Consider the following 22,592-nt stretch of genomic DNA (forward strand, 5'->3'; position numbering starts at 1 on the left):
TTTTTTTTTTTTTTTTTTTTTTTTTTTTTTAGGCATCTAAACTAAGAGACTGTGTTCCGATGGCCACTGTAATCTGACTTCCCATTGTCCTTGAAGCTTTTAGTATAGTGCAAGATGAACGGCTGCCTTTGTCTCCCCTGTTAGAGGATGCAAAAGTGTCTCCCAAACAATAGTTAAAGTGAGCTCATAAGATGTGATGATCTGCTGCAATACCTCATGCAAACTTGTAGTCAGTCCTAAATCAGCATTTTCATTCTTCTGATTTATCCTCTCCACCTTCCCTTAGCATCCCCTGAGAAGTGCTGAATTAAGAACTGGTACTGATGTTGGTTGATTCATAATATATTTGAATGCATGATGATGCACGTGTTCTAGTGTATTAGGCACCTATTTCAAGATCAGAAAATAGAAAATGGCTCTTGAGTTTCTCTGCTGCCAAAAATTGAATTATTTTGAATCACTGATTGCCAGAGTTCTCTTAAAACTAGAGGCAAACAATTTTTTTTCCTTGCACGTTTGCCTCAGCCTTATTGGTGGTGCTGTGTTAGGGTGTGCTGAAGTAGTTTAGCTCAGAACTGTTACAGCCAACACAAACCAAGGATACCAACAGTGCTTTTTATGGAGCAACCACCTAGATGGAAGAATGCCAATATACAGACTAAGCTTCTAAATAAGACCTGTATTGAGGGCCTCATCCATGCCCACTGAAGGCACTGGAACATGTCAGTGACTACAAGGGTTTTGCATCCTGATGATACTAGCTTTCTGTAGAAGAGTTCAATTCAAGAATACTTTCTAATGGAAAATCAGTGTGCCCTTTGGCTTTCCTGGTAATAACCTTAATCATGCTGCATTCCTTTAGTCTCATAGCTTTTACAGGAATACCACTGTAATTTAACATTAAAAACAGACCCTTACTTAGGAAGTATTTCCAATTTCTTGCTTAGATGATGTTGTAATTAGCAATATCTTGCTGTGACAATTGCTGCTGTAAAAGTGCCATTTATAGATGGTGCTACATATGCTGCATGCAAGTCCAAGCACTCTGATACCTGCTAAGTGGCTGGAAAGGCGATGGTGAAAGAAATACATGCAGAAGAACATTTAAAAACACTTTAGGTGTAATGTAAAGTAACTTTTTGCACATACAGGGCTGTAAATGAAATAATAAGTGAATTGAAAGAAGGTTTTAAGTTATGCTTGATTAAATCTGTGTAATAAACTTCCGGTACTCTGATATCATACTTAGGTCTCCTGGGTGCTGTTAGGTATTGTCAGCCAACAAACTATAATTTCATGCTTGACTGGACTAATACAAGCCTAGGCTTCTTTGTATATTCAGACTACAATATGCTATAATAATAAAGATTGTCAAATGGAATAATAATTAATACTTATTAGTAAAATCAGACACTAAGATGACTTCATCTGTAATTTGCTGGGTTCAGTAAACTATGAATCCCCATTTACTTCACTACACTTTTTAGATCAACTCCTTCAAGCTCTGCATTTGATTTGACAAGTGCTGTAACAGACAGCTATGCAGGTAGAAGCAAGCTGCAGAACTGGAAAATGCTTTTTACACGTAGCAGTTTTTCTAGTTGTGTCTTTTGTCTGTGCTGGAGCATTTGGCTCTTGGTCAATAGCTATTAATATAGCACCTCTGTATAAAATGTACCTGTAAGAGGAATCCTCTATACTTAGCTCTGTTTCAGTAGTTTATGTGCCAAATTTCTCTTATACTGAAGTGTAAATCTTGATGCTGTTTTATTTTAACATGCTACAGCTGTATATGGCAGTGTCATACAAGTGAAAACAGTTCTGTAAGCTGGATTGCCTGCCTGAAGCCTTGGTTGGGCAGTGCTATGTGCTCTTGGTGGAACTTGTAAACTTCTACTGGTCTGCTGAATAGCTTCAGAAATGGCCCTGGGTATATTTGGGATGAATGGCTCGGATATTTCTGCTCTCGGGTGTAGTGCAATGGTTCCTCAGGTCAGAGGGACTGACCACTCATCCACAGGCAGGGATGAAGCATGTAGTGGCACTTTGCAGCTAAAGAGGCTTTAGTGGTAGCTGCTAAAATATACTGAAGAAATCAGTTATAGCTAGTCAAAGTTTTTCAGTTATCTCTGTGTCTAAAGTGTGGGTTTGCTGAAATAAAAAAAAGTCCTTTTTACTGGCATTGCAGACAGAAGCTTTACCTGTTTCCTGCTCTCTCCGTCTTTACTCCTCTGGCTTGTAAACCATGAGGAAGGCACATCGCACTAGCAGCCTCTGCTGAGAGCCCCACAAAAGCCAGATTTCTTAGGACTCCAGTTCCACTTCTCTACTTTTTTGTCGACTTTCTGACCTACTTGGTGGGCTGATAGACTCCTATGCAGATAATGAGTCTCAGAAACTTTTCAGAAATATAAAAAAATAAAAAAAATTGACTTTAAACATAAGCTTTGGAGTTGTTTTGTACTGGAAAAATTAAAATGTTATATTTATTCTATGAATAATTTTATTCTTACATTTTAGAACTGCTTGTGGGATAAGGATTGTAGTTTATAGCGATTACAGATTTTAATGCATTTTAATATATTTTTATATGAAAGTGATATAGTTGCATAAAGACCCGTGCGTTTACACTGGGGCCACTGGGGTCTGTGAAACAGTCTTTGTATCAGTGGTGGACCTTATTATCAGAAACTGAGAGAACAGCTTGAACAGCACAAACGAAAGGGATGCTATCTCAAATAAAGCTAGGATGTTAAATGGAAAATCTGTTGGTTCTACACAGAGTTATCTAGAATAAGCTGTAGGCTGGGTTTTGCCTTAGATGCCATGCAAAACTCCTAGAAAAATCAATGACCATTCAGTGCAAAGAACAAAAAATAGAACTTGGCCCAGCATGTCTCCGATGGATGACAACACAGGTTCGGTAACAGCTTACAACACTCTTTTTACTTTACTGTGAATCTCTTTTCACATTAAAGCACTTCCCCTTTTCTCAGATTGCAACAATAATGACATGCTCTCCTCCACTGGCCCCATGCCTGCACTGTTTAACCATTATTTTGAACACTGATATTTTATTTTTTCTTAAATCCCACAAAGTTTCCCCTGTATGTATTTCTTCCTTTAGAGGCAGAAGCACTGCAGACTACTATTAAGGATTTAAAGAAATCAAAAAAATTTGATATAATGGTTTTTCTACCAGCAAAGTAAAAACTTTGGCAAAAACGTCCTCTTCCAGAATGATTTAGTTTCTGTATTATTTTATATAACTTTTTAGAGATAAAATGAGGCTATGAAAAAGAATCTGATCTTTCTATTGTCTGCCCTTGTCAGTTCCTTTTCTCCATAACTTCTTTTTTTTTTTTTTTTTTTTCCCTTTTTGTTTTGTTTTAAACATGTACATAGACTTTTTTGCAGTGTAGTGAACCTTAGTGCCAGGATGAAAAAAACTAAGTAGTAAAAACTTCAAACTTTGTCTCTTTTTGGTTATATTTTGTGGAACCAAAATTCCTGCATCTCCCTTTTTCCTTCAAAACTGTGGTGGAGAAAGAGTGGGTTCAAAGATTTATTTTTTGCAATAAAAATATCAAGAAACTATTACTGATAATCTTTATGTATGTGTCTATGCAATGGAAGGGTGAAAGGGATCATGTCAAATCTTGTAATGGAACCAGAGATTTTTCATTTAAGACTGTATTTAACTTTGCTTTCATACTTGTTATTTAACTCATGTTTAGTAATTTTTTCTTGTAAAAATACATGGACATGATTGAGATTTTCAATGACTTTACGTGAGAGAAACTTTACAAATGAGAATGATTTTACTTGCATATTCAGTGTGGAATTGTTTAAGAGTTATTTATCCAGGTTTCTGTGAATGGAGGACAAACCGAGGTCACTTATTATTCTGGTTAATCATTAGCCATGTTTATTTATTAGGTTAATTTGCAGAGTTTCAACAATCTTGTGTCCTTGGAAAGGGTCAGGAAATAGCACCAAATCAGATATACTGATTATCTGTGCTGTAAAAAGAACAATGAGTTTTTTTCTAGATCATGTACTTGGAAATGTATTGTTGGAGTGAGTTTTGAACCAAGTTCAGGCAATTGTTGCTATAGATAAAATACCTTCTAGGGACTCTGTGCTACTCAAGTTTGCAGTGTTTGAGAAAGCCTTACGATAGTCTGCTGCTCTTGTGTCATGTTCATGTTATGATACCCACTTGAAAGCACAACTCTTAGTAAGTGAATTAATCTCAGCTTTTCTTATGGTCTGCTTGTGACACTGCAAAACTGATTATTGTGCTCTATTGGCATATCTATGCTATAACATCTACCTTTCGTGCTAGCCAGTTCTACATTACTGTTTGTGTGGTACCTGAATTTGCTTACATTGCATTATCTGATGCATCTTTGATTCGTAATTAGACTGTAGTCTCTCAGAGATAAGACTGTCTTTTCTCTGTCTGAAAACTGTCTAGCAAAATGAGGTTCTGGTCCAAAACTAGGACACTGTGAGCTACTTTGCTGTTGTCACTGGGGTGATAAAGAATACCAAATCAGAATATTAGCAACTAAGAAACTCAGTTATCCAGCAGGTAAAAGAAAATGGTGTGCACGTGCATGCTTACAGCCTCTTGTCTTTTCCTTCTAAAGATGTCTGTTTCTGATATGAGAGTGGCAAGTCATCCTTTAAGGAAAATTCAGCTGAAGACCATAAAACGCTGCATTTTTTCTTTGATTGTCAGTTCACCCTGAAATGCACTTTTGGGTTTAGTAGCTTTTCCATTTTTTCACAGGTATAGAATAGTACTTATCTTACTTCATAAGCAGCCATTATGTCTGTTTTATCCACATACAAAGCACCGGAGAAATAAAATGATAGGTGCCCTGATAAGTTAAGGAGGATAAACTTTTGAAGTCTACAAATAATACAGTTCCTTTTAGCTGATTGATTTCAGGTAAGTGCAAAGGACACATACAACCCCTTTTTAAACTGAAAGGAATGCATCTGAATGATGGGTAACTGCAGTTCAAGTAGAAACACTTCAGAAGTTGCTTTATGGAGAATTGGTGCTCTCTGTCCCAGACTCCTGCTTCTATTCTGTGTAACTGAATGTTAGTTTTTCAGATTGAAAAGAAATCTGTAAAGAAGGAGAGAGCTTTCCTCCTACTCTATTCATAGCAGCATGTATGTGAGCTGCTTGAAAAGCAAACCTCTGTGCAAGTGAGAGCTACGCTGCTAGTTGGTAGCTTGGAGCAGTGTCAAGGATGCAGCAGGTCTGTCATTGTGATATTTGTATTACCCATACTAGCCAGCTAACAACAATCATTGTATCTCTTTCTCCTTCTCACCCCTTGTATATGCCATCATATATACAGCATTAGTGCTCTGGTCATGTTGTTTAATCTTGGAGGACCACATCACATGCAATCTCATCCTCACCCCATTGCCAGAAAAAAACCCCATGTTAGTTTTGGCTGCAGATGGGCCCAAGGTCTGTCTTGCAATTTAATACATACCTAAATAGTCAAAGAAACTTACTGTGCATTTGAAGTCTTTGTCCCTCTTCCTTCCCTTCTTTCTTCTATGGTAATCTTGCACGCATTTTCCTGTTGCGCAGTAACTACTCTTTTTTTCTCAGTGCAAGTTTCAGTGTGTACTATTGAAGTACATATCCTGCAGTATCATGTAGGCTTCTCTTTATGAAGGTGGTGAGCATTTATGGATGGAAACATCTTAGCACTTACATTATGCTCTCTTTTTTTCATCTTCAGTTATTTTTGCACTTTTGTGTGAGTGCAGCAATCCCAAATCCCTCATTCTCCTTTCATTATAGAGCATGAGAAGCCAGGAGAACAGTGTAGTCATCTTTCTGACTAATGCTACAGAGCAGCCAGTAGGAGCAAAAATGCCCCACATGAGGAAGCAAAACTATATGAATACAGAGAAAGAAGCGTTAGTGGACAAAAAGCTCTGTGTAAGGTCATATTAAACCAGAAAAAAACTGCAGGAGTTTAGTCTAAAGTAGCTGGAAAAACTGGTGAAGATTGTTTGCAAGACACTTATTGATTTTACCTTCATTTTTAGTGGTAGATTGTAACTGGGATTACTGGCCTGTGTAGAGGAGGAATTCTAACTCTGGTCAGGCGCACAGTGTCTTGGGACTAAGCAGGCAAAAACCAGTGATATTTGCTGGAGTAAGAAAGTAAAGATATTTGGGACTGAGAAGTGTTAGAAGCAAATTGCTACTACCTGGGAGCAAAGTTACAATTTTATTGTGGGATGCTCTGGAATGGGACAACTTTGCTCACCGTTTGTTTGAGCTCTGCCTTTATATACACAGGATGAAATGTCCACGTACTTATTTGTTAGCTAAACTGGGCTATATCTGTCTTGAAAAAAGTCACGCAATATAAAGCCATGTACATAGTACTGGATTATAGATCTTGGGTTTTTTTTCCCTGATAAGTTCTTGAAATACCTTTGTTTATTCTCTTACTTTTCCACTAGCCTTAAGTAGAATATTACAGCTTCAAACGGTAATGCATTGTAAGCTGTAAAAACAAAGTAGCTGGAAAAAATTCACTGGAATTTACCCGCTGTCAGATACCAAGTATCTTATATTGCATTTTCCTTATTTAAATTATTGAGATGAAAATCCAAGAGGATACCTTTAAGTACTGAAACGATCTGTTCTTTGGTTTTTTTATTCTAAAATTAATATTTCTTAGTCTAGATTTTAGAGAATGATATGTTTTTCTTAGGTGTCAATACCTGATTCAAAGACTTTTGCTTAAAAAACCCAGCCCTTTTTGAACCTAGCTGGCTCCAGATCAGGCTGCTACTGTTTCTGTCAGAATAAAAATACAATTTGATTCCCAAACGGGATTTCAGGTTTTTTTGTATAGTTCTACCCTAGTGTGGCACATTGCCATTGCCTAAGACTACTGAACTAAGTGGATATCATTCACAGGGACAGCAAGGATCAGCACAACTTTTTGATTTCCTCATTGGTATTTCCTCCCTCTTGCTTTTCCCTTGTGACATAAATAGGCGTAAGAGATGTTGTTGCCAGAAGAGTGGGTAGGTTTGTGTTAATGCCTAAGAACAAATGTCAATCTAGAAATGTCAGTCTTGTATGCTTTCGAAGTATATAACCAGATTATTATTTTGCTCTATCTTTTCTTTGAAAACTTTATCATAATCTTCTATGCAATCTTGTATTGGGCATAAATACTGTGCTACATGACAATTTCTTGCTCCAAATTTAGCAGCACAGCTTTGTAACGTTATGCAGGAGTAAAGCAAAAGAGAGTTTGGGTGGATAATTTCTCTCTCCCTGAAAAGAATGTCTTTCAGAAATAGACATACCAAAGAAATGCTCAGAGCTGTGAGTCATAGCATTACTGGGTTGAACCATTATTCTATGCAGGTGTCTGGGCATACATTTTTAGGATTAGTAAAATGTGGAAGTATTATTTTTAATAAAAATATATTTTTAGGATAATGGCAGGGCTGTAATCTCTGAAAATCTGAATTCTAAAGAAAGATTGACTTGACTGGAAGATATGAATATGTTTGTTATTTTTAAGAATATTTTTTAGAAAACACTGAAAATATTTTCTTGAAATGCAAAAGACAGAAACCAGGCTTTCTAGGATTAAAGCATCAGACACCCATATTCAAGATCACTACTAAACAGATAACCTCCAAGAAATAGTGCTTCTGGTGCCTTCTACAGTTCTTTCTTTTGCACGTACTGTTGTCTTTTTCATATTGATTTCTCTTTCTCTTCTGTCTCTGTCCCTTGTTTTCTAGCTCTATCCTAGTTGCTGTTTTCATGTCGTCTTTTTTTTTTTAACTCATGCCTTTGTCCTGTTCTTGCCTACCAAGATTTTGTGCTTTCTTTTTTTTTTTTTTTCCCCCCCTCTTTGGAGCAATTCCCACCCCCCTACCCCTCCATTCATATTTTCTTTCCTATAAGAAGAAATTTTTAGTTTCTAAGATATAGCACAACCACCATAGGCTATTCCTTCTGAAAAGGAAGTGGGGCTGGGTGGAAGTTTAAGCCAGTTATGCTGGTACTCGGCATTAATATTTAAACATATTTTCCCCCTTTTATATAGCATTCACCTACTATTTCCAATTATTCTGGGAAAATTATCTTAGGGAAACATTTTAATGCTAAGTGCTTTTTGGCATTTAAAACTGCTCTGGTAGATTAATTTAGGGCAATACATTCATTTTTAACAAAAAAATGGTTTTTTCATCAAAAGTCTCTTTGAAGGATAACTTCACTTGAACTCCCTAAGGAAGCTGTATTCCCAAAGAGTTATATTTTATCAGGTGAAATATTTCATCCTAGCTTGCTACAGCTGGCATCAAAAAAACATACATGTAGCCTAAAATTAATCTCTGCTCAGTAGTGCAGGGTAGTGGACCAGTAGATGTGCTGTTGAATAATGGAGATGGCCAGTAGAGCTGTCCCTGTTCAGCTCCTGTGCCAGCACGCATGGAAGTCAGACAGGCTTCTCTTGTATGCATCGTGCATCTCTGGTAAAGGCTTAAGGCATGATTGTTATTGTGGGATCTCACTGATAGCTATGCAAAGGCTTTTCAAAGTCAGTCTAAAATGATAATAAATTAGGATGGTAGCTTTTACTGTCTTTGCACAGGCACTACTGACAACACATCTGTCTGTTTGCTCTGCCTTGGCTTTGGGAGGATGTTCTTTTTAAGAATATTTAAAAAAAATAACTTGAAATATTTTCGTGAAATGCAAGAGACATGGAAACCAGACTTTCTAGAATAAAGCATCAGACACCCATATTCAAGATCTCTTCCATATGTGCCTCAGTAGGAATGTGAATAGAAGCACAAAGGCTGGGGAATCTGGGGAATAGGAAGTTCGAGCTCCAGGGAAGTCCTGGGAACTATATCTCCACAGTGGGTGCATCTTTCTCTGTTTCTAAGAGGTGTGGGTAAACCAGGGTTGTCTTATCTTTACTTTTGCTTGGGTAGTTACTGCTTTCTGAATATGTGGGCAGGCAGCAGCCACTGGGCTGCCTCAGTCTCAAACCTCCTGGTTTCCCAAATGCAGAATTTACATGTTACCTGATTAATAAGTGGATAAGTTCTATTCTGGAATTTAAAAAGGTTAAAATTGAAATCTATTGTCTATATACTCTTGTAGAGCACAGCTTAGCTTGTTCTTACTCAATCAGAATGTACTACCACTGCACTGCCCAGCTTCTCTAGACATTCTGTTTCTTTGAACTTTAAATTCTAATCCTTACTCAAACATGTTTAAAATAAATTACACTTTTGTTTTGTAAAGTAAAATAATTTTTGAATTCTTAAGTATTTTCAAGGTGCCAGTTGTAATGCAACCGTTGTCTATGGCTTATAACAGAAAAGGATACTTGTGGTCAAAGCCATACCATATTCTGACCAGCCATGCACTCTCAGCTTTGGTAGTATTTTTGTCCAAGTTAGATGCACTCTGCAAAATAAATGAATGAAATGAAAAGCATTTTTATAACATAAATAAAACATGGAGTTCTGATATTAAAAATACATGTCAGAGTGAATTACAATTAACTGCACTTTTTAATTTAAAAAGCTTCTTTGGTGCACAAATGTCATCTCTGTGAATCAGTTCAGGAGTAAATTGGCTCTTATAGCACATTTCTCATTGCTCTGTACTCATTGGAAGAGTGCAGCATTGACTTTTATTAATGATTCCAATTTTATTAAGCAGCTGAGAAGCATTTTATTCTGAGATCAATAAAGCGGTATTTCGATTTAATTGCCATTGCGGGATTTCTTCAGTTTACTCCTACAAGATCAAATGCTATTTGTGTATGTCTAACAGAATGTCGCTCCCAAAGGGATTGTGATATTCTAAAATTATGACACTGCTTTTCTTTCTGTGGTTCTTTCCGAGGGGAGAGGAACACAACTTGTGTGAACAAGACTCAAAATATGCTGCTTTTCATTCTGCCAGACAGTTCTGAGGTGTGCTGCACAGGTAGATAGGTGGACTGTCCTTTTACTCAGGGTCATAATTTGGAATTGTACAGGTGACTGTTTCTAATGTATTAAGGCAGCTAGTTTGGTCATACTTTAGGCATCACATCAGTACTAGCAGAAGAATTAGTGGCAGGATGGAATTAGGGATGGGATTGCTAGTTCTCCAAGGTTACTTCATTATTGTTTGTGTTTTGTTGCAAGTTAGATTATTTTTTAATGGGAATATTTTTCTTCATGCAATTTTAAACAAATTTAATTATTACAAATGTAATCTCTTATTATATATTAACATACAAATAAATAGGCTGATGATAATAATGTCAATGGTCTGATCCTCAAAACTGTAAGGTCTAGTTCCAAGCCAACCTGTACGTGGGAACTTTTACATTGATTTCACTGAGTTTTGAATAAGGTTATATGGAGACAGAAACGATATTGTAGCTGTTACAATTTTGCTAATGTCAAAGGTGGTCACAGTGAACTTACAAATGCACCAAAGAGACCAAATATTGTTCTTGGGATCTGTTTCCCTGTAACGGAATTGAGTACTTTAGTAACTCCCTCTAGTAACTGGGGAGGCTGGAGTTGAGGAAGATGGCACTAATCTCTGAGCAGCAGAACACTCTTGTAAGCCCTGAATATCTAATAGTGCCTTTTGGCAAAATAGATACAGACTGGGAAAAGGGTTGAAACATTTAAGCAGTAAGCATGATGGCAGGTAAGGTCTGTGTTAGGTCAGCACAAAAAGAACACTGAAAAAAAGAGTGTGAAGGACTAGGGTGGACAGGGATAGAGCTGAGAAAGAGAAGGACAGGCATGGAAATTGTGGAGTGAAATGCAGCAAGCAGCCAATGAGTGCAATGCAGAGGAAGGCTAGTCAAAAGCACAGAGAGCTCTGTAAATGGCCTGTGTCTTTCATTTGACTACTGATGTTTCAACAAGTCATAGTGTTGTTAGTTAACTCCTCTTTCCAAAAGATTCCTCATATTGGAACATGAATTTTTCCTGTACAAAGTAGTGGACAAAGTCTGCATGAGAGTATAATCCTGCTGGTCCTGATCTGGACCTGCTTTTATTTCTTGCGTTAATGTTTGTTGCTGCCTTGCTCCGCACCTGCTCTGGTGGCATGTAACTTCTGGCTTGTTTGAGTTCTGCGAGTTTGACATGTTTTGCCTTCTTCCTTTTGTATATGAAATCTGTGTCTCGTTAGGTGCTTTTGCATTAATGGGAATCTGGGTAGTTATCTGTAGGGCAGCTCCTGCGTAAACAGTACAGTCAAGGGACAGCAGGAGATGCAGGTGTGAATGGTTTTGGGCTATAGCAGATCCTTGGATCCTATGATCTTAAACCCTATCTTTTTACTTTCCCTACAGTTCAGAGAGGTAGAAGTAGGGGGAGGCATTCCACTGCCTCTTCCGGACAACAATTTTCTCTCTGGGAAGTGAGAATGTCAGTGTTTCTCACGTTTGTCTTGGGAATTACCCATATGGAGATTATTCTCATTAGTACTTCCAATAAATTCACCAACCAACTGGCAGATGTAACTGATGGGGAAAGTATAAATAATTTCCTCATTATACTAATAAAGACATAGGGATGGTTAAATAAACTATGAACGTTAGTTTGACAGAGATGATATTGATAGGTGTTTTGCATGCTATTTAGTTTTCTCCTGAGATCAATACTAAATCTACAATATTTTCCCCAAATGCTTGTAGAGAATATATTCTTACAGTCTTGGTAGAGATTAACCTAGCAGAATTTCTGAGATACATAAATCATCTGAAGAAAATATGTTATTGACTTCTTTTTTTTTTTTTTAATGAGAAATTAGTTAAAAAGCCCACTGCCGTAAAAGGTTTTGCCTTTAACAGATCAACTTTGTAGCTCTGTTCTGTGGTTATTTATCCTGCATTCTGTTTATCAGAGTTAGTTTTTGATATTTATACATGAATGTATGTGATATGCAACAAACTGTTTTTGCTTGTTTTTATATATTTTCTATGAAATAATATATTAACTGTAGTATGCATTTATGCAATTAAATTTTGAAAATGGAGTTATGACAGTCCAGTAAATAAATGGATATGAATATTGGGCCATTATTTCTTCTGTTTATGTTTATATTGTGATATTGATATGATGATAAACATATTTAAGGAAAGACAAAGCAGAACTGACACAAAAACTGGGATGCTTTTGATGGATGAGGTCACAGTATAGTGAAGTCCAGATGTTAGTTATACATTAAAAGGCTCTATGTTTTTGCTAGGGAAGGAGCCCTGGATTCCAGGTCTTACAACTTCAGCTGGAATTTTCTTCTAGCTGGTTGCCAAAATTACTGGTTGAGCCAGTCCAGAATAGAGCATAATCAGAAGTCCAGAAACAACTGTGTACATGGAAGTCTTGACTAAATATAATTCCTTGAAAGAAGAGAAAATTTAATTTGTGGAAGGGAAAGGAAGGAAAGAAGGGAGATCAAGATGAAGTATGAAAGGAAAAGGGTTATGCAGACATGTAACTGCTATCCCTCTGACACAGTACTCATGAGGTAGAAGGTGTTTTAAGGCTTTTTCTGCCCCCCAAAAATCCAGGACAGGTTACAGATATGGATTGAGAGGCTCCCACAGCAAGGTACCCTACGTCCTGGTAGTTCGAGTGGTTGCAGAGGAGATTAATTCCAGCCTCTGCAGCAGACCTTGTGGCTTCCATTCTCTGGCTGAGAAGGGAGGAGTCTAGCAGTTTATTTTCTGCTAATTTTACTGTCCTTTAAACATCCTATTCCTGACAAAATATTCAGGTTTTATTTCTGGTACAGTGTCCCTGAAGGTCCAATTAACAGCACTGAGATTTGACATGTGGTTTAAAGTTCAGCTGGGAGAGAGCTTGAACTGGGAGAGGAGATGCTGGCACTTGATATGCTATTTGTTCAGGGATATATGCAAGAAAAACAACTGTTTTGGCTGTGAAGACACACTAACATAGGAATAAAATGTAAACTAAACAAACCCATCACATTTAGAAATAAAAGAAATAAAGGGAAAGAAAAGAGACAACAAAGGGAAAGAGGAGGCATTAGGCAGATGAAAGAGGAAATGAAAAGAAATAACCTGGCATAAATTGAATAACTGCCATAGGTACTAAGTTAAAACCAAGAGAGCTACAGAGAATGCGGAAAAGGTTTGAATTAGTAAAAGACTGAGTTGTCAAATACAGAAAAATTAGACAGATGAAAATACAATACCACAGCAGGGGTGGTGGTGGTGGGGTGGGGAGAAGGAGAAGAATAATCTGAGCAGCAAACCTATCTTCTAATGTAAAATTCTACTACTATAAGTAGTGCCAATTTGGGACACAATAGAGCATGGAAAGTGTTATATTTGTTTACGCCTTCTGTGTTGTATTGCTGAGTTTTGCCAAACGAGATAGGTGTTAATTCACAGGGCACAGCTGGGACACTGGATATATTATTGCTATTCATAAACATGATTATTTTTGTTTTTAATCAAAGGAGAAAATTAGATGCCTATTAACTTCTGAAGAAATTGGGTTTTCACAAAACATACATATAGTCAATTTTATACTGTATTCAGCCTTCTCTGATCTTTGATGTTTCATGAATACTGCAAAGTAAAAAATTTCTGAAATGATATATCTTTAAAATCCAATCAAGAATAGATTAAGATTAAGGTTCTGTGTCCAGGCCTTGGTCAGAGGCACTGCAGGAATTCCTACCAAGATGCTTAGGAGAGTGGTATTACTGATTAGTCCCCTCAGACTCACAATAAATCAGTATCTTGGCCTGATGCAATAGGGTGTTATGCTAGGCCTGTTAATAGTGACTGTTAATAGTGACTGAAGATATGATCAGTTATGAATAATATTTTTTCCTTTTTTCCAAATAAACATTAGGACAGTTAGACACCTGAATTCCATTCAGTTTCAGTGAAAATGGAGACCCTAAATGCCTTGATATGTCCAAATGTGTAAAAGCTAAGAATACTCAGTATGTAAGATATATTAAATTTCTGCCTAATGATATCTTTAATGTATTTTCAAGTGAATAGAGTATCTTATTCATGTCTTCCCTAAACTTATTTTTTATATTTATATTGCTGCTGGGTGATTTCAATTTCAGTTCCAGTTGTGCAGTCTGAGAGGATGCATGGGATGGTATTATTATTAAATAGGAACACACTTAGTATTAGGCACTTTTTGCTTTGGCAACTTGTCAGCTGTAGTGTTGCTTCTCCCTAGTTGTACTGCTCTTACCACACTGAAGCAGATGTTATATCTCTGTATTGACTTTCTGTAGATTTCTACTGTTGCAGGCAGTGCTGTATTTGAAACTGCCATACATGTATGACAAAAGAGGGAAGGTGGCAGATGAACAGCTGCAGCTTGTTAAATAGCCGCCTTTAAAGTTTTCAAGTTCACAATGTACTTAGGTTTTCATGTGAAAAATAACTAAAAAATATTTGCAGAAACCTGACTTACTAGAATTGAACACAACACATTCTCCTTTTGTATTCCAGGGCATTAAACATTGTTCTGAGTTGTCTCATTTCCATAAATGCAGCATTTGGAAGGTGATAAATTTTTGGATTTATGAAGGCAATACTCCTATTCATTTGTTTATTAGACTTTTCAGGATATTTTTACACTTACAATTTTCTTCAAAACTCAATAATATTTTTAGTTACAAAATTTTCATGAGTGCATACATATTGGAAACAAAAAATCTTATTTTTGTACCTTATACAATAAAGATCCTTTGCAGCACCTTCTTATTTTCAACCTGCCAGCCTGCCTGTTATAAGCATTTTCAGCTATAACACTATTTTTGATAAACATGATCTGCCAATAACTGAACGTTTTTTAATTCAGCATGTATGTCTAAAATCCTGACATACCTGGCTTGCAGCTTCTACTTTCAGATCTTCATCTGGATCTACACCAACTCTGAAAAAAAAAAAGGAAACAAAAAAGGCAAAAAGCAAAGACATATGGTAACGAACTGGTACATATTAGAGAGCTCTGAGGGTAGAAGTGTTTCCCTTGTGCCACTCTTTCCTGCTAGGTGAGAGGAAAGCAAATTTGCTGGGAAGCAAATCAGAGGGGAGAGGAGATTGCAGTAGGTGATATGCAAGATGATGCAAACCTGGGGGGTCATTTTACTAATATGGACAGGAAGAAAATAAAATTGGTTGTTAAAAGTGGTGGAAGAATTGATGTATTTTGAATATGGCTGATAGAAATGAGGAGATATGCAACTGATAAATGTTATGAGTTGAATGACTGAGGCTTGTGCTGATGTTCACACCAAGAAAGGAAGGAGAACAGTAAAGGATGATGAATAATGAGCCTTCTTATCACTGGAATCTGAAGCCCACAGCTAGGGGACCAATAGCACCTGAATGCTTCACAAGCCTCTGCTATAGCATCATGCCTACCAAGCTAATACAGAATTTAACGATGCAAAGAAAATGTACTTTTTCACTAGATATTCATTTAAGGCCACTTTACTGTTCTTCTGGCAGTCTTCCATGAGTATATTTTTGCTTTTGGTAAGAAAGCATCAAAACAGATTTCAGATTCATATTTAATATTAATAGTTACATACCTCAGCATTCTTTCCTGTAAAATATTATCCATACACTGTTATTCAGTCAGATACAGTGACAGGAACTGTATGCAGAGTGGATGTTTTTTATATGTAAATACTGAATGGAAGAGAAAATGTTTGTTTCTATCATAGCTCTTAAGCTTCAACAAATCTGAGTCCTTCAGGCATAAATATTTCTGCCTTTTTATTAAAAATAATGATCCTAGTGCTGACTCAACAAGGAGACAGAATGAATAGCTGTTTCTTTTCCTCTTTGTCCTGTTCTTAAAATTGCTAGAAAAATCTTCTGATGGTGCTAACATATTCATTAGTTTGGAGTAAAGCAAGTTAGGTATTTTCAATTTCATTAAAATGGAACCATTTACTGGGAAAAGAAAAAGAAACATTACACAGAGGTTTAACCGCGTATCTGACATTGGATTTGCTATTGACATGTATGTAATGGTGGTGTCTGGGGCCTTATCTATGCTCAGCATTGTAAAACTAAGCGGTGTGAGACAGCCCTGTAGTGCAGTGTGCAGTGTAAGTACAGTAGGATGTGAAGGCTGAAACAATGGCACAAATGTAGGTGTGATGGTCCCAAACTCATAAAATGGGACAGAATCAGAAAAAGAATCCCAGTCTCCTCAATGTAATTACATGCCCTGTTTATTAGACTATGCTTGTTAGCTAACTCTGTACACTAACACCACTACTTGGCCAATACAGAAAAATACCAGCAGTACAATAGTTAAGGGTCTGCACAGTTTTGGAAATAAAAAAAATAAATACAAATAATTTATGCATGATAGGTGCAGCTGAAAGGCAAAGATACATCACAGACTTCCCCCCCCACTCTTCTCCTTAATGAGCTTGACTTGACCTCAAAGAATTAGTCTCCTGGGACAGAAGTAATTTAGCCTTCATGTAGTTCTGAACTGGGGTTGAGAAACTGCCAGTTCTGACTGATTGTGTGTGTTGGAGTTGTGATGTGCTTATTACAGAATAAGCTAAGACAACAGAAAATGTTTCACCCGGGACTAAAAGGACTGCAATGGTACATGTGAACAAGGGTAGGCAATGGGGCCAAGAGGAACCTGAGTTTCTGCTTGTGATATTTCAGTAACAGTGATATAACTATGAACTAATCACACTGACAACAGCAATCCACCAGCATAGAAAAAAAATCTGTATTTACAGAGTTTTGCAGAATTCATGGTATGCTTAAGCTTCTCTGCATGTATAATTTCAAATCCGTATATTTAAAGATAGCTACCTGTTTTGCCTTGTTTATTCTGTACACAATAGTATATAGCATATATGAAGATACAGAAAATCTTAACAGGAGTACTATTACATTTACAGCCAGAAAAAACCAGCAGTAAATCTCTAATGAAATCACGCTTCTGTCTTAGATTTTTCATACAAGAAAAAGAAAATAAGGCTTCTATGCCACATGGATGCCACATAACTGCATCTGATGCTTTCCTTTGGTCTGGTCTCTGCTCTTGTTTAAAACACTGGGTCAGATGCCATTGCTGTTTTTCTCATGCAGTATTATTTCGCTACTACAAATTAGTGTGGATAGCACAATCTTGCCTATCGATTTAAAGTCCATTGGGAAAAATACCAGATCAATCTTTGCATTCTATGGGAAAATTTTTTTAATGCATTAAAATAGCAATACATTTTTGTAATAATTTGAACATTAGCAATTTTATTAAGTATGCATTAAGCAGACTCAGTTCAGTCAGTCCTGAAATTGAGGCTAATAATTTCATATCCAAACATAGGCTTGGGAGCCTAACATCAGGCACCTAGCATTGAAAATCAGAGTCTTCTATAATTAACTCTAATATACTTGACATGAACTAGAATGCTATTTTTAAATTGCAAATGTTGAAAAAACAAAGTATTACAAATTATATGAGGCAGTCAAGACAACTGAAATAAAGCACAGTTATGCACTTCGTTTCCCTCCTTGACTTCCTCAAATGACCTGCTAGATCTAATGCTATTGCCACTAGAATTTGCAAACTTGAAATTTGTATAAATTACTTGAAGGCTTCTAAGAAATACTCTTGTTAATATTTGTATAAACTTTTTCCCCTTCTTAACCTTCTCAGCTTTCAATTTCTGTGAGTAAATGTAATGGATGGTCAGAAAAGTATTTTCTTAGTAAGTTTTTTCTCCTTTCTTGCTGTCAACTTTTGTCTCTTTTCTTCCACTACCTTGTTTTACTTCTTGCAGTCTCCTGTCCTTCCATCCTGCTTTCCTGGTTGCTTTCCATTCCTTGTTTGTTTCTTCTTGGCTCCTCTAAATATTGTATGCTTTTATTTCTGCCTTTCTATTTGTGCATCTCTTTATTCTATACATTAAACACGTAGGATGACTTCTCTTCCATAAAAGCAAAGGCAGTGATTTTTAATCAGATCTATATTGCAGTGGAGTTTATCTACTCTATGTATTTAGATAGGTTTTAGTAACGTCTTAGATTAAAATTCCCTAGATACGAAGGAATTAAAAATCCTGAAAGCTGCTCTATGATGTTCTTTCTTTTTTTTGGATTTTTTTTTGGGGTGGTGATAGGTGATGTTTGGTTTTTTTTGGGTTTTTTTAATAATGGCTGGATCAAAACCTGGCTTCAGAGATTGTTCAAAGTTGCTGTATTCAAAATCTGGAGGTGAAGCTTGTGACTTCAGCCAGTCTCTAGCAATTAGGCCTAAGTATTGCTAGAAACTGTGCATTAGTCTGCAGAAGTACCCTTTACAGCTGACTGTATTTAAATCCCTGTGTGCTATCAAGTGCATCATTTTTTTTTTTTTTTTTAGCAACAGTCGGAATGCATTTGGTAATAAGAGGAGGAATTTGTCACTGAATACAAAGCAGTTGATAACATCTTTTCTTATGTGGTTTGAAATGAAAATGGATGGAAAGCTAAATCGCAAATTGTCAGGGGAACCGGTAGTAAGAAATACAAAACCTCTCCATAGGAATACAGAGTAGTAAATCACTATTCAGGCATTGCAAACTTTTAATTCCTTCAATTCAAATCACCACAATGAAAACACTGTTGGATAAAATCTCTGCTTTCTACAGTGAAGCTACAGAAAAATCATATAGACTCATGCCTTCATGAGGATCTAGGCATGGAGAGCAGAACTTTTGGTGTCTGTACTTACAAGTGTGATTCTCAGCCCTCCGTTGATTTAAGTGCCAAGAAATCTGTAAATAGAGACATTTCTCTGAAAACTGAATTCTAATTACTGAAATTCTGCTTCTGGGCCTGTATAGGCTTTCTGTATTTGCAGAACCGAGCCTGGCTCGTTGCTTGCAGTCCCATCTAGTCTAGTTTGCACCAATCGTGTACTCATGCTGGTTAGCTGTGCTCCAGATGAGGCAGCCAGGACTGCTTTTATATGAAAACATGTCCTAAGAGAATGTAGTTGATACCTTCCCCTTTTTATTTAATGACTGATGAATTAGAGTGTCCTGCAAAGAACTGCGAAGCCTGGTTTCATCAGTCACCTCAGACTGAGGTGACTGCACACTACCACTCGTGAATGCCATAAATACTGGCCTGAGAATGATATGGGTAGTGGCACTAACCACTGTTCTGCTGCTATTGTCCTGTTGTACCAAACATCTTTCAACTTCAAGCGCTAATGAGGCCACAAGAAACGGTTGTTCATATGTGTATTATTTAATGCAACTAATGATGTAATGAAGAATACATCAGGTTTAGAAAAATTTACAAGAGAAATGTCTTCTAATGCGAATAAGTCTTCCCTGCTCTAAGTGTATGATGGAATGTGATATTACAGAGCTGTCAGATAAGGGTCTGAATTAGCCATGCCTTTTCTGCTTCCTTCTCTGGATCAGTGGGGAAACAAAGGCAATTCAAGAGCTGAAAAGTTTGGCTGCTTTTTCTTTTTCTGGCCTCATGCTATAAAATGAGAATAATAATGCTTCCTCCATGCCATTGCTCATCTGTTTGGCGCATTTAGCTTGTAACTGCACATTCTTCATTACATTTGTATAAAATCTAGCTTAGCAGAACTATGATTTTTAGAGCCCTAGGACTGCTCCTGTAAAATAATTAGTGACAATATTAGTTTTTTTGATTGTGAAAGATTTTACTGGAAGAACTCATCTTCTCAGTGCCATTGCCTCAGCCTGCCACTGGCTGTCTCATTGTAACTAAAACAGCCTTTAAGCCTCAGCTTGTATCTCAAAAACTGCACATACCAGGAAAGGTTTTTTTGAGTAAGTGATTTATAGCCCATTTTCAAAGATGGCCATTAAACAGCATTTGCAACAGGAGTCTTGAATATTTTTGCATGAATAAATCTGAAGCTTGTAGCTATCCATCACCAGCGTATTGCATTCAGTACAGAATTATTAACGGTAAAGACTAGAAACATGAGTAAAATCCAAAAAAGTCTGTTTCTTCATCTATAATATATCTTTACAATCGAAATTAAAAAAACTTCAGGATAAATAATGATTGCTCAGGCCATTATTCTTGTCTGTGAAGCAGTAAGTGTGATGTGTATTCCTAACAAACTGACACCTAAAATCAGCCTTTGCTTCTAGATTGCTATATTGCTGCTACATATTATATTGCTGTGGACTGATGCTGTCAAAAACATCTGCTTTTGTTATAGTATGATATTTTGATTGACACAAATCTCATGGAGAATTATGGCATGAGTATAGATATTCAAAGTTCAGTTCAAGCTGATTTTGTTAATAAATGAAAACAGTTTTGTTTAAGGCAGGAATAATCACTTCTGTCTCACAGCAGAAAGAACAAATCAGTTTAATTTCATGCTGAAAAGGGCTAAAATAAATTATCAGGTAAATGATGCTTCCGAAATGGCTATGACAGCAGTTTGTCATGTGGCTAATGGTTTCTATCTTATACACATAACATACTGAAATAGGATGAAAAGTATAATTTTAAACCTGTAGAATCACGAGAATAAGAGATGTGTGCCATAGTTTGACTTTTGAACTTACAATGAACTTGATCTTTAGATACCTGGTATTGATTCTCTATTCTGTTAATCCTGTTTTATCTTGATATTGGGGTGGGGCAGGGCTAAAACAGTTTGGTCACTTTGAAGTAACAAGGTACATCTGTATGGGTGAACAGAATATCGGGCATCTTACAATCATGACAGCATGGCACTCCAGCTCAGGAGTTCTGAGCAGCAGTGATTTACATCCCTATAAAGCTTCTGGCACATGCAGTAGATTATGAATGTCATTATGCTATGTGAATATACTTGTAGTCAGGAATCAGGCCCCTTGCTTAAAAATAAGAACCAAAGTCAACTAAAAGGAGGTCATTTAACTTATGTGGAATTTTTAGAAATGATCATTTGTAGTGGTATCAGAGCATGTGAATAGAATTGGAATAAAATCAGTGTGAAGGTTGGCTGCAAGTTTTGTGTGGTAACAATGTAAGAATTGAGACTTGCTTTCAGATTTAAGGAAAGATCATTACAGCAGATTCTTAGTCTATAATAAGAGGTGTTGTACTGTTCATTGTGACGCTCAGGCTTGTTACACCGAAGATTACCAAATCTACCTGGATGTGAAATGCAAGTTGTGTTGTTTATGCCCACAGACTCAGTAGTTACATGAATTACATTCAGTTCCATGCCAAACTGAAAAAATAGCAGCTACTGCCTCTGCCAAACCTGCCCTGCACACTTACTTTGCCCTAATGGCATACTACTTATAGCTAAGCAGATCTAACTCGCAGCACATTGCTACAAGTCAGTTCAGGACTTTTTCGTATTCAGGCAGTGGGCTACGTGTGATTCCCATTTTAATGCTTGATTCTGAAAAATGTAGGGCAAGGCCATTTTACATTCATGTGTACATGTGTGCAATCTTTAGGGATCCAAACTCACAGTTGCTTCTTGCATCTGATACTAAATGAGTGCATGAGAAATTTGATTTCTCTCCTTTCTCTAGACCTGTTTTCTTGGACTTCACAGGAATTGCCAAATTAAATATCTTCAATGTGTGGCTAATAGACAAACTAGTGAAATCCACAGACCCTTGGCAGCAATGTTAAACATCCACTCAGGACTCAGCTGATCAGCACTAGCTTGCTTCTTTTCGGTACTGATGTTTCTTCTGTGAAACACTCCCTCTTCCCCCTTCATTTTTTGTTTTCCCTTTATTTTAGGTTTTCTTACATATGTTTATAGTCATACGTTGTTCCTGTATCTTTCATTGCACCATGGTATGTAATTCAGCTATCACCTTCTACCTCGCAGTTTATTGCTCTGCTTTGCCAAGTAACGATTCACTTGCAAGTTTTATTTTTCTACTCCTGCCTTAGGGAGAAGAAAAGTCTTTCATAAAATGGTATTTTTAGTGGTCCAAACTTAAATTAATAAACCTTTTGTTCTAATGTATATGGAAAACTCCACTACTCTTTCCCCTTTTTTATATTCTTATCTGAAAAACAAGTATCTTGTACGCAACTCTTTTTTTCTAGGAATCTGGCAATGTTCAGATCCTTCCAGCAGTTTGGCAAAGCTTTGTTCTATTCTCTGTTCCTTAGTAAGGACTGGATTGTGTGTTGTGCTTGTGTGTCAGCTGTTCCCCTCCCCTGCCCTAAAAGAGCAGGTTTTTTTCATCCTTCCTTTTTCTAAAATGCTCCCTATGGTTTTTGTGCAGACTCTGAATTGCGGTGCGAGGGGCGGTTTCCGCAAGGTGCTCTGCACGAGCCCAACCACTCCCATTCCAGCCAAAGGCACTGGTGTCACTGACTTTAAAAGGAGCACAGTTAAACCAGCTGTGCGTGTTTCCAAAGAGCCTTTCCTTAATACTTTTGCCATCTCTCAGCATTCCTGAGCTATACGGGGATGTGATGGTCATCTTAATTTTCCACTTATCATTGTACTGCATGACTCATCCAATGTATATT

At 36.9% G+C, this 22,592-nt stretch overlaps 1 protein-coding gene across 5 annotated transcripts in view; it reads right to left on the bottom strand.

Annotated features, from left to right (window-relative positions):
- Nucleotides 1-22,592, bottom strand: part of SLC9A9 (solute carrier family 9 member A9) — a 214,204-nt gene that overhangs the window by 48,565 nt on the left and 143,047 nt on the right. For 4 of the 5 annotated variants that reach the window (XM_027787215.2, XM_005237721.4, XM_055817589.1 and 1 more), the window contains 2 exons: nucleotides 14,949-14,997; nucleotides 9,426-9,505 (listed from right to left, as the gene is read on the bottom strand). In XM_027787215.2, the coding sequence (XP_027643016.1) occupies nucleotides 9,426-9,505; nucleotides 14,949-14,997 (129 nt within the window). Of the gene's footprint in view, nucleotides 1-1,363; nucleotides 4,890-9,425; nucleotides 9,506-14,948; nucleotides 14,998-22,592 lie in introns of those variants that run through there. The other variant, XM_055817590.1, reaches the window with a different exon arrangement.

Source organism: Falco peregrinus, chromosome 12 (genome assembly GCF_023634155.1).
Source record: "Falco peregrinus isolate bFalPer1 chromosome 12, bFalPer1.pri, whole genome shotgun sequence".
Classification (NCBI taxonomy): domain Eukaryota; kingdom Metazoa; phylum Chordata; class Aves; order Falconiformes; family Falconidae; genus Falco; species Falco peregrinus.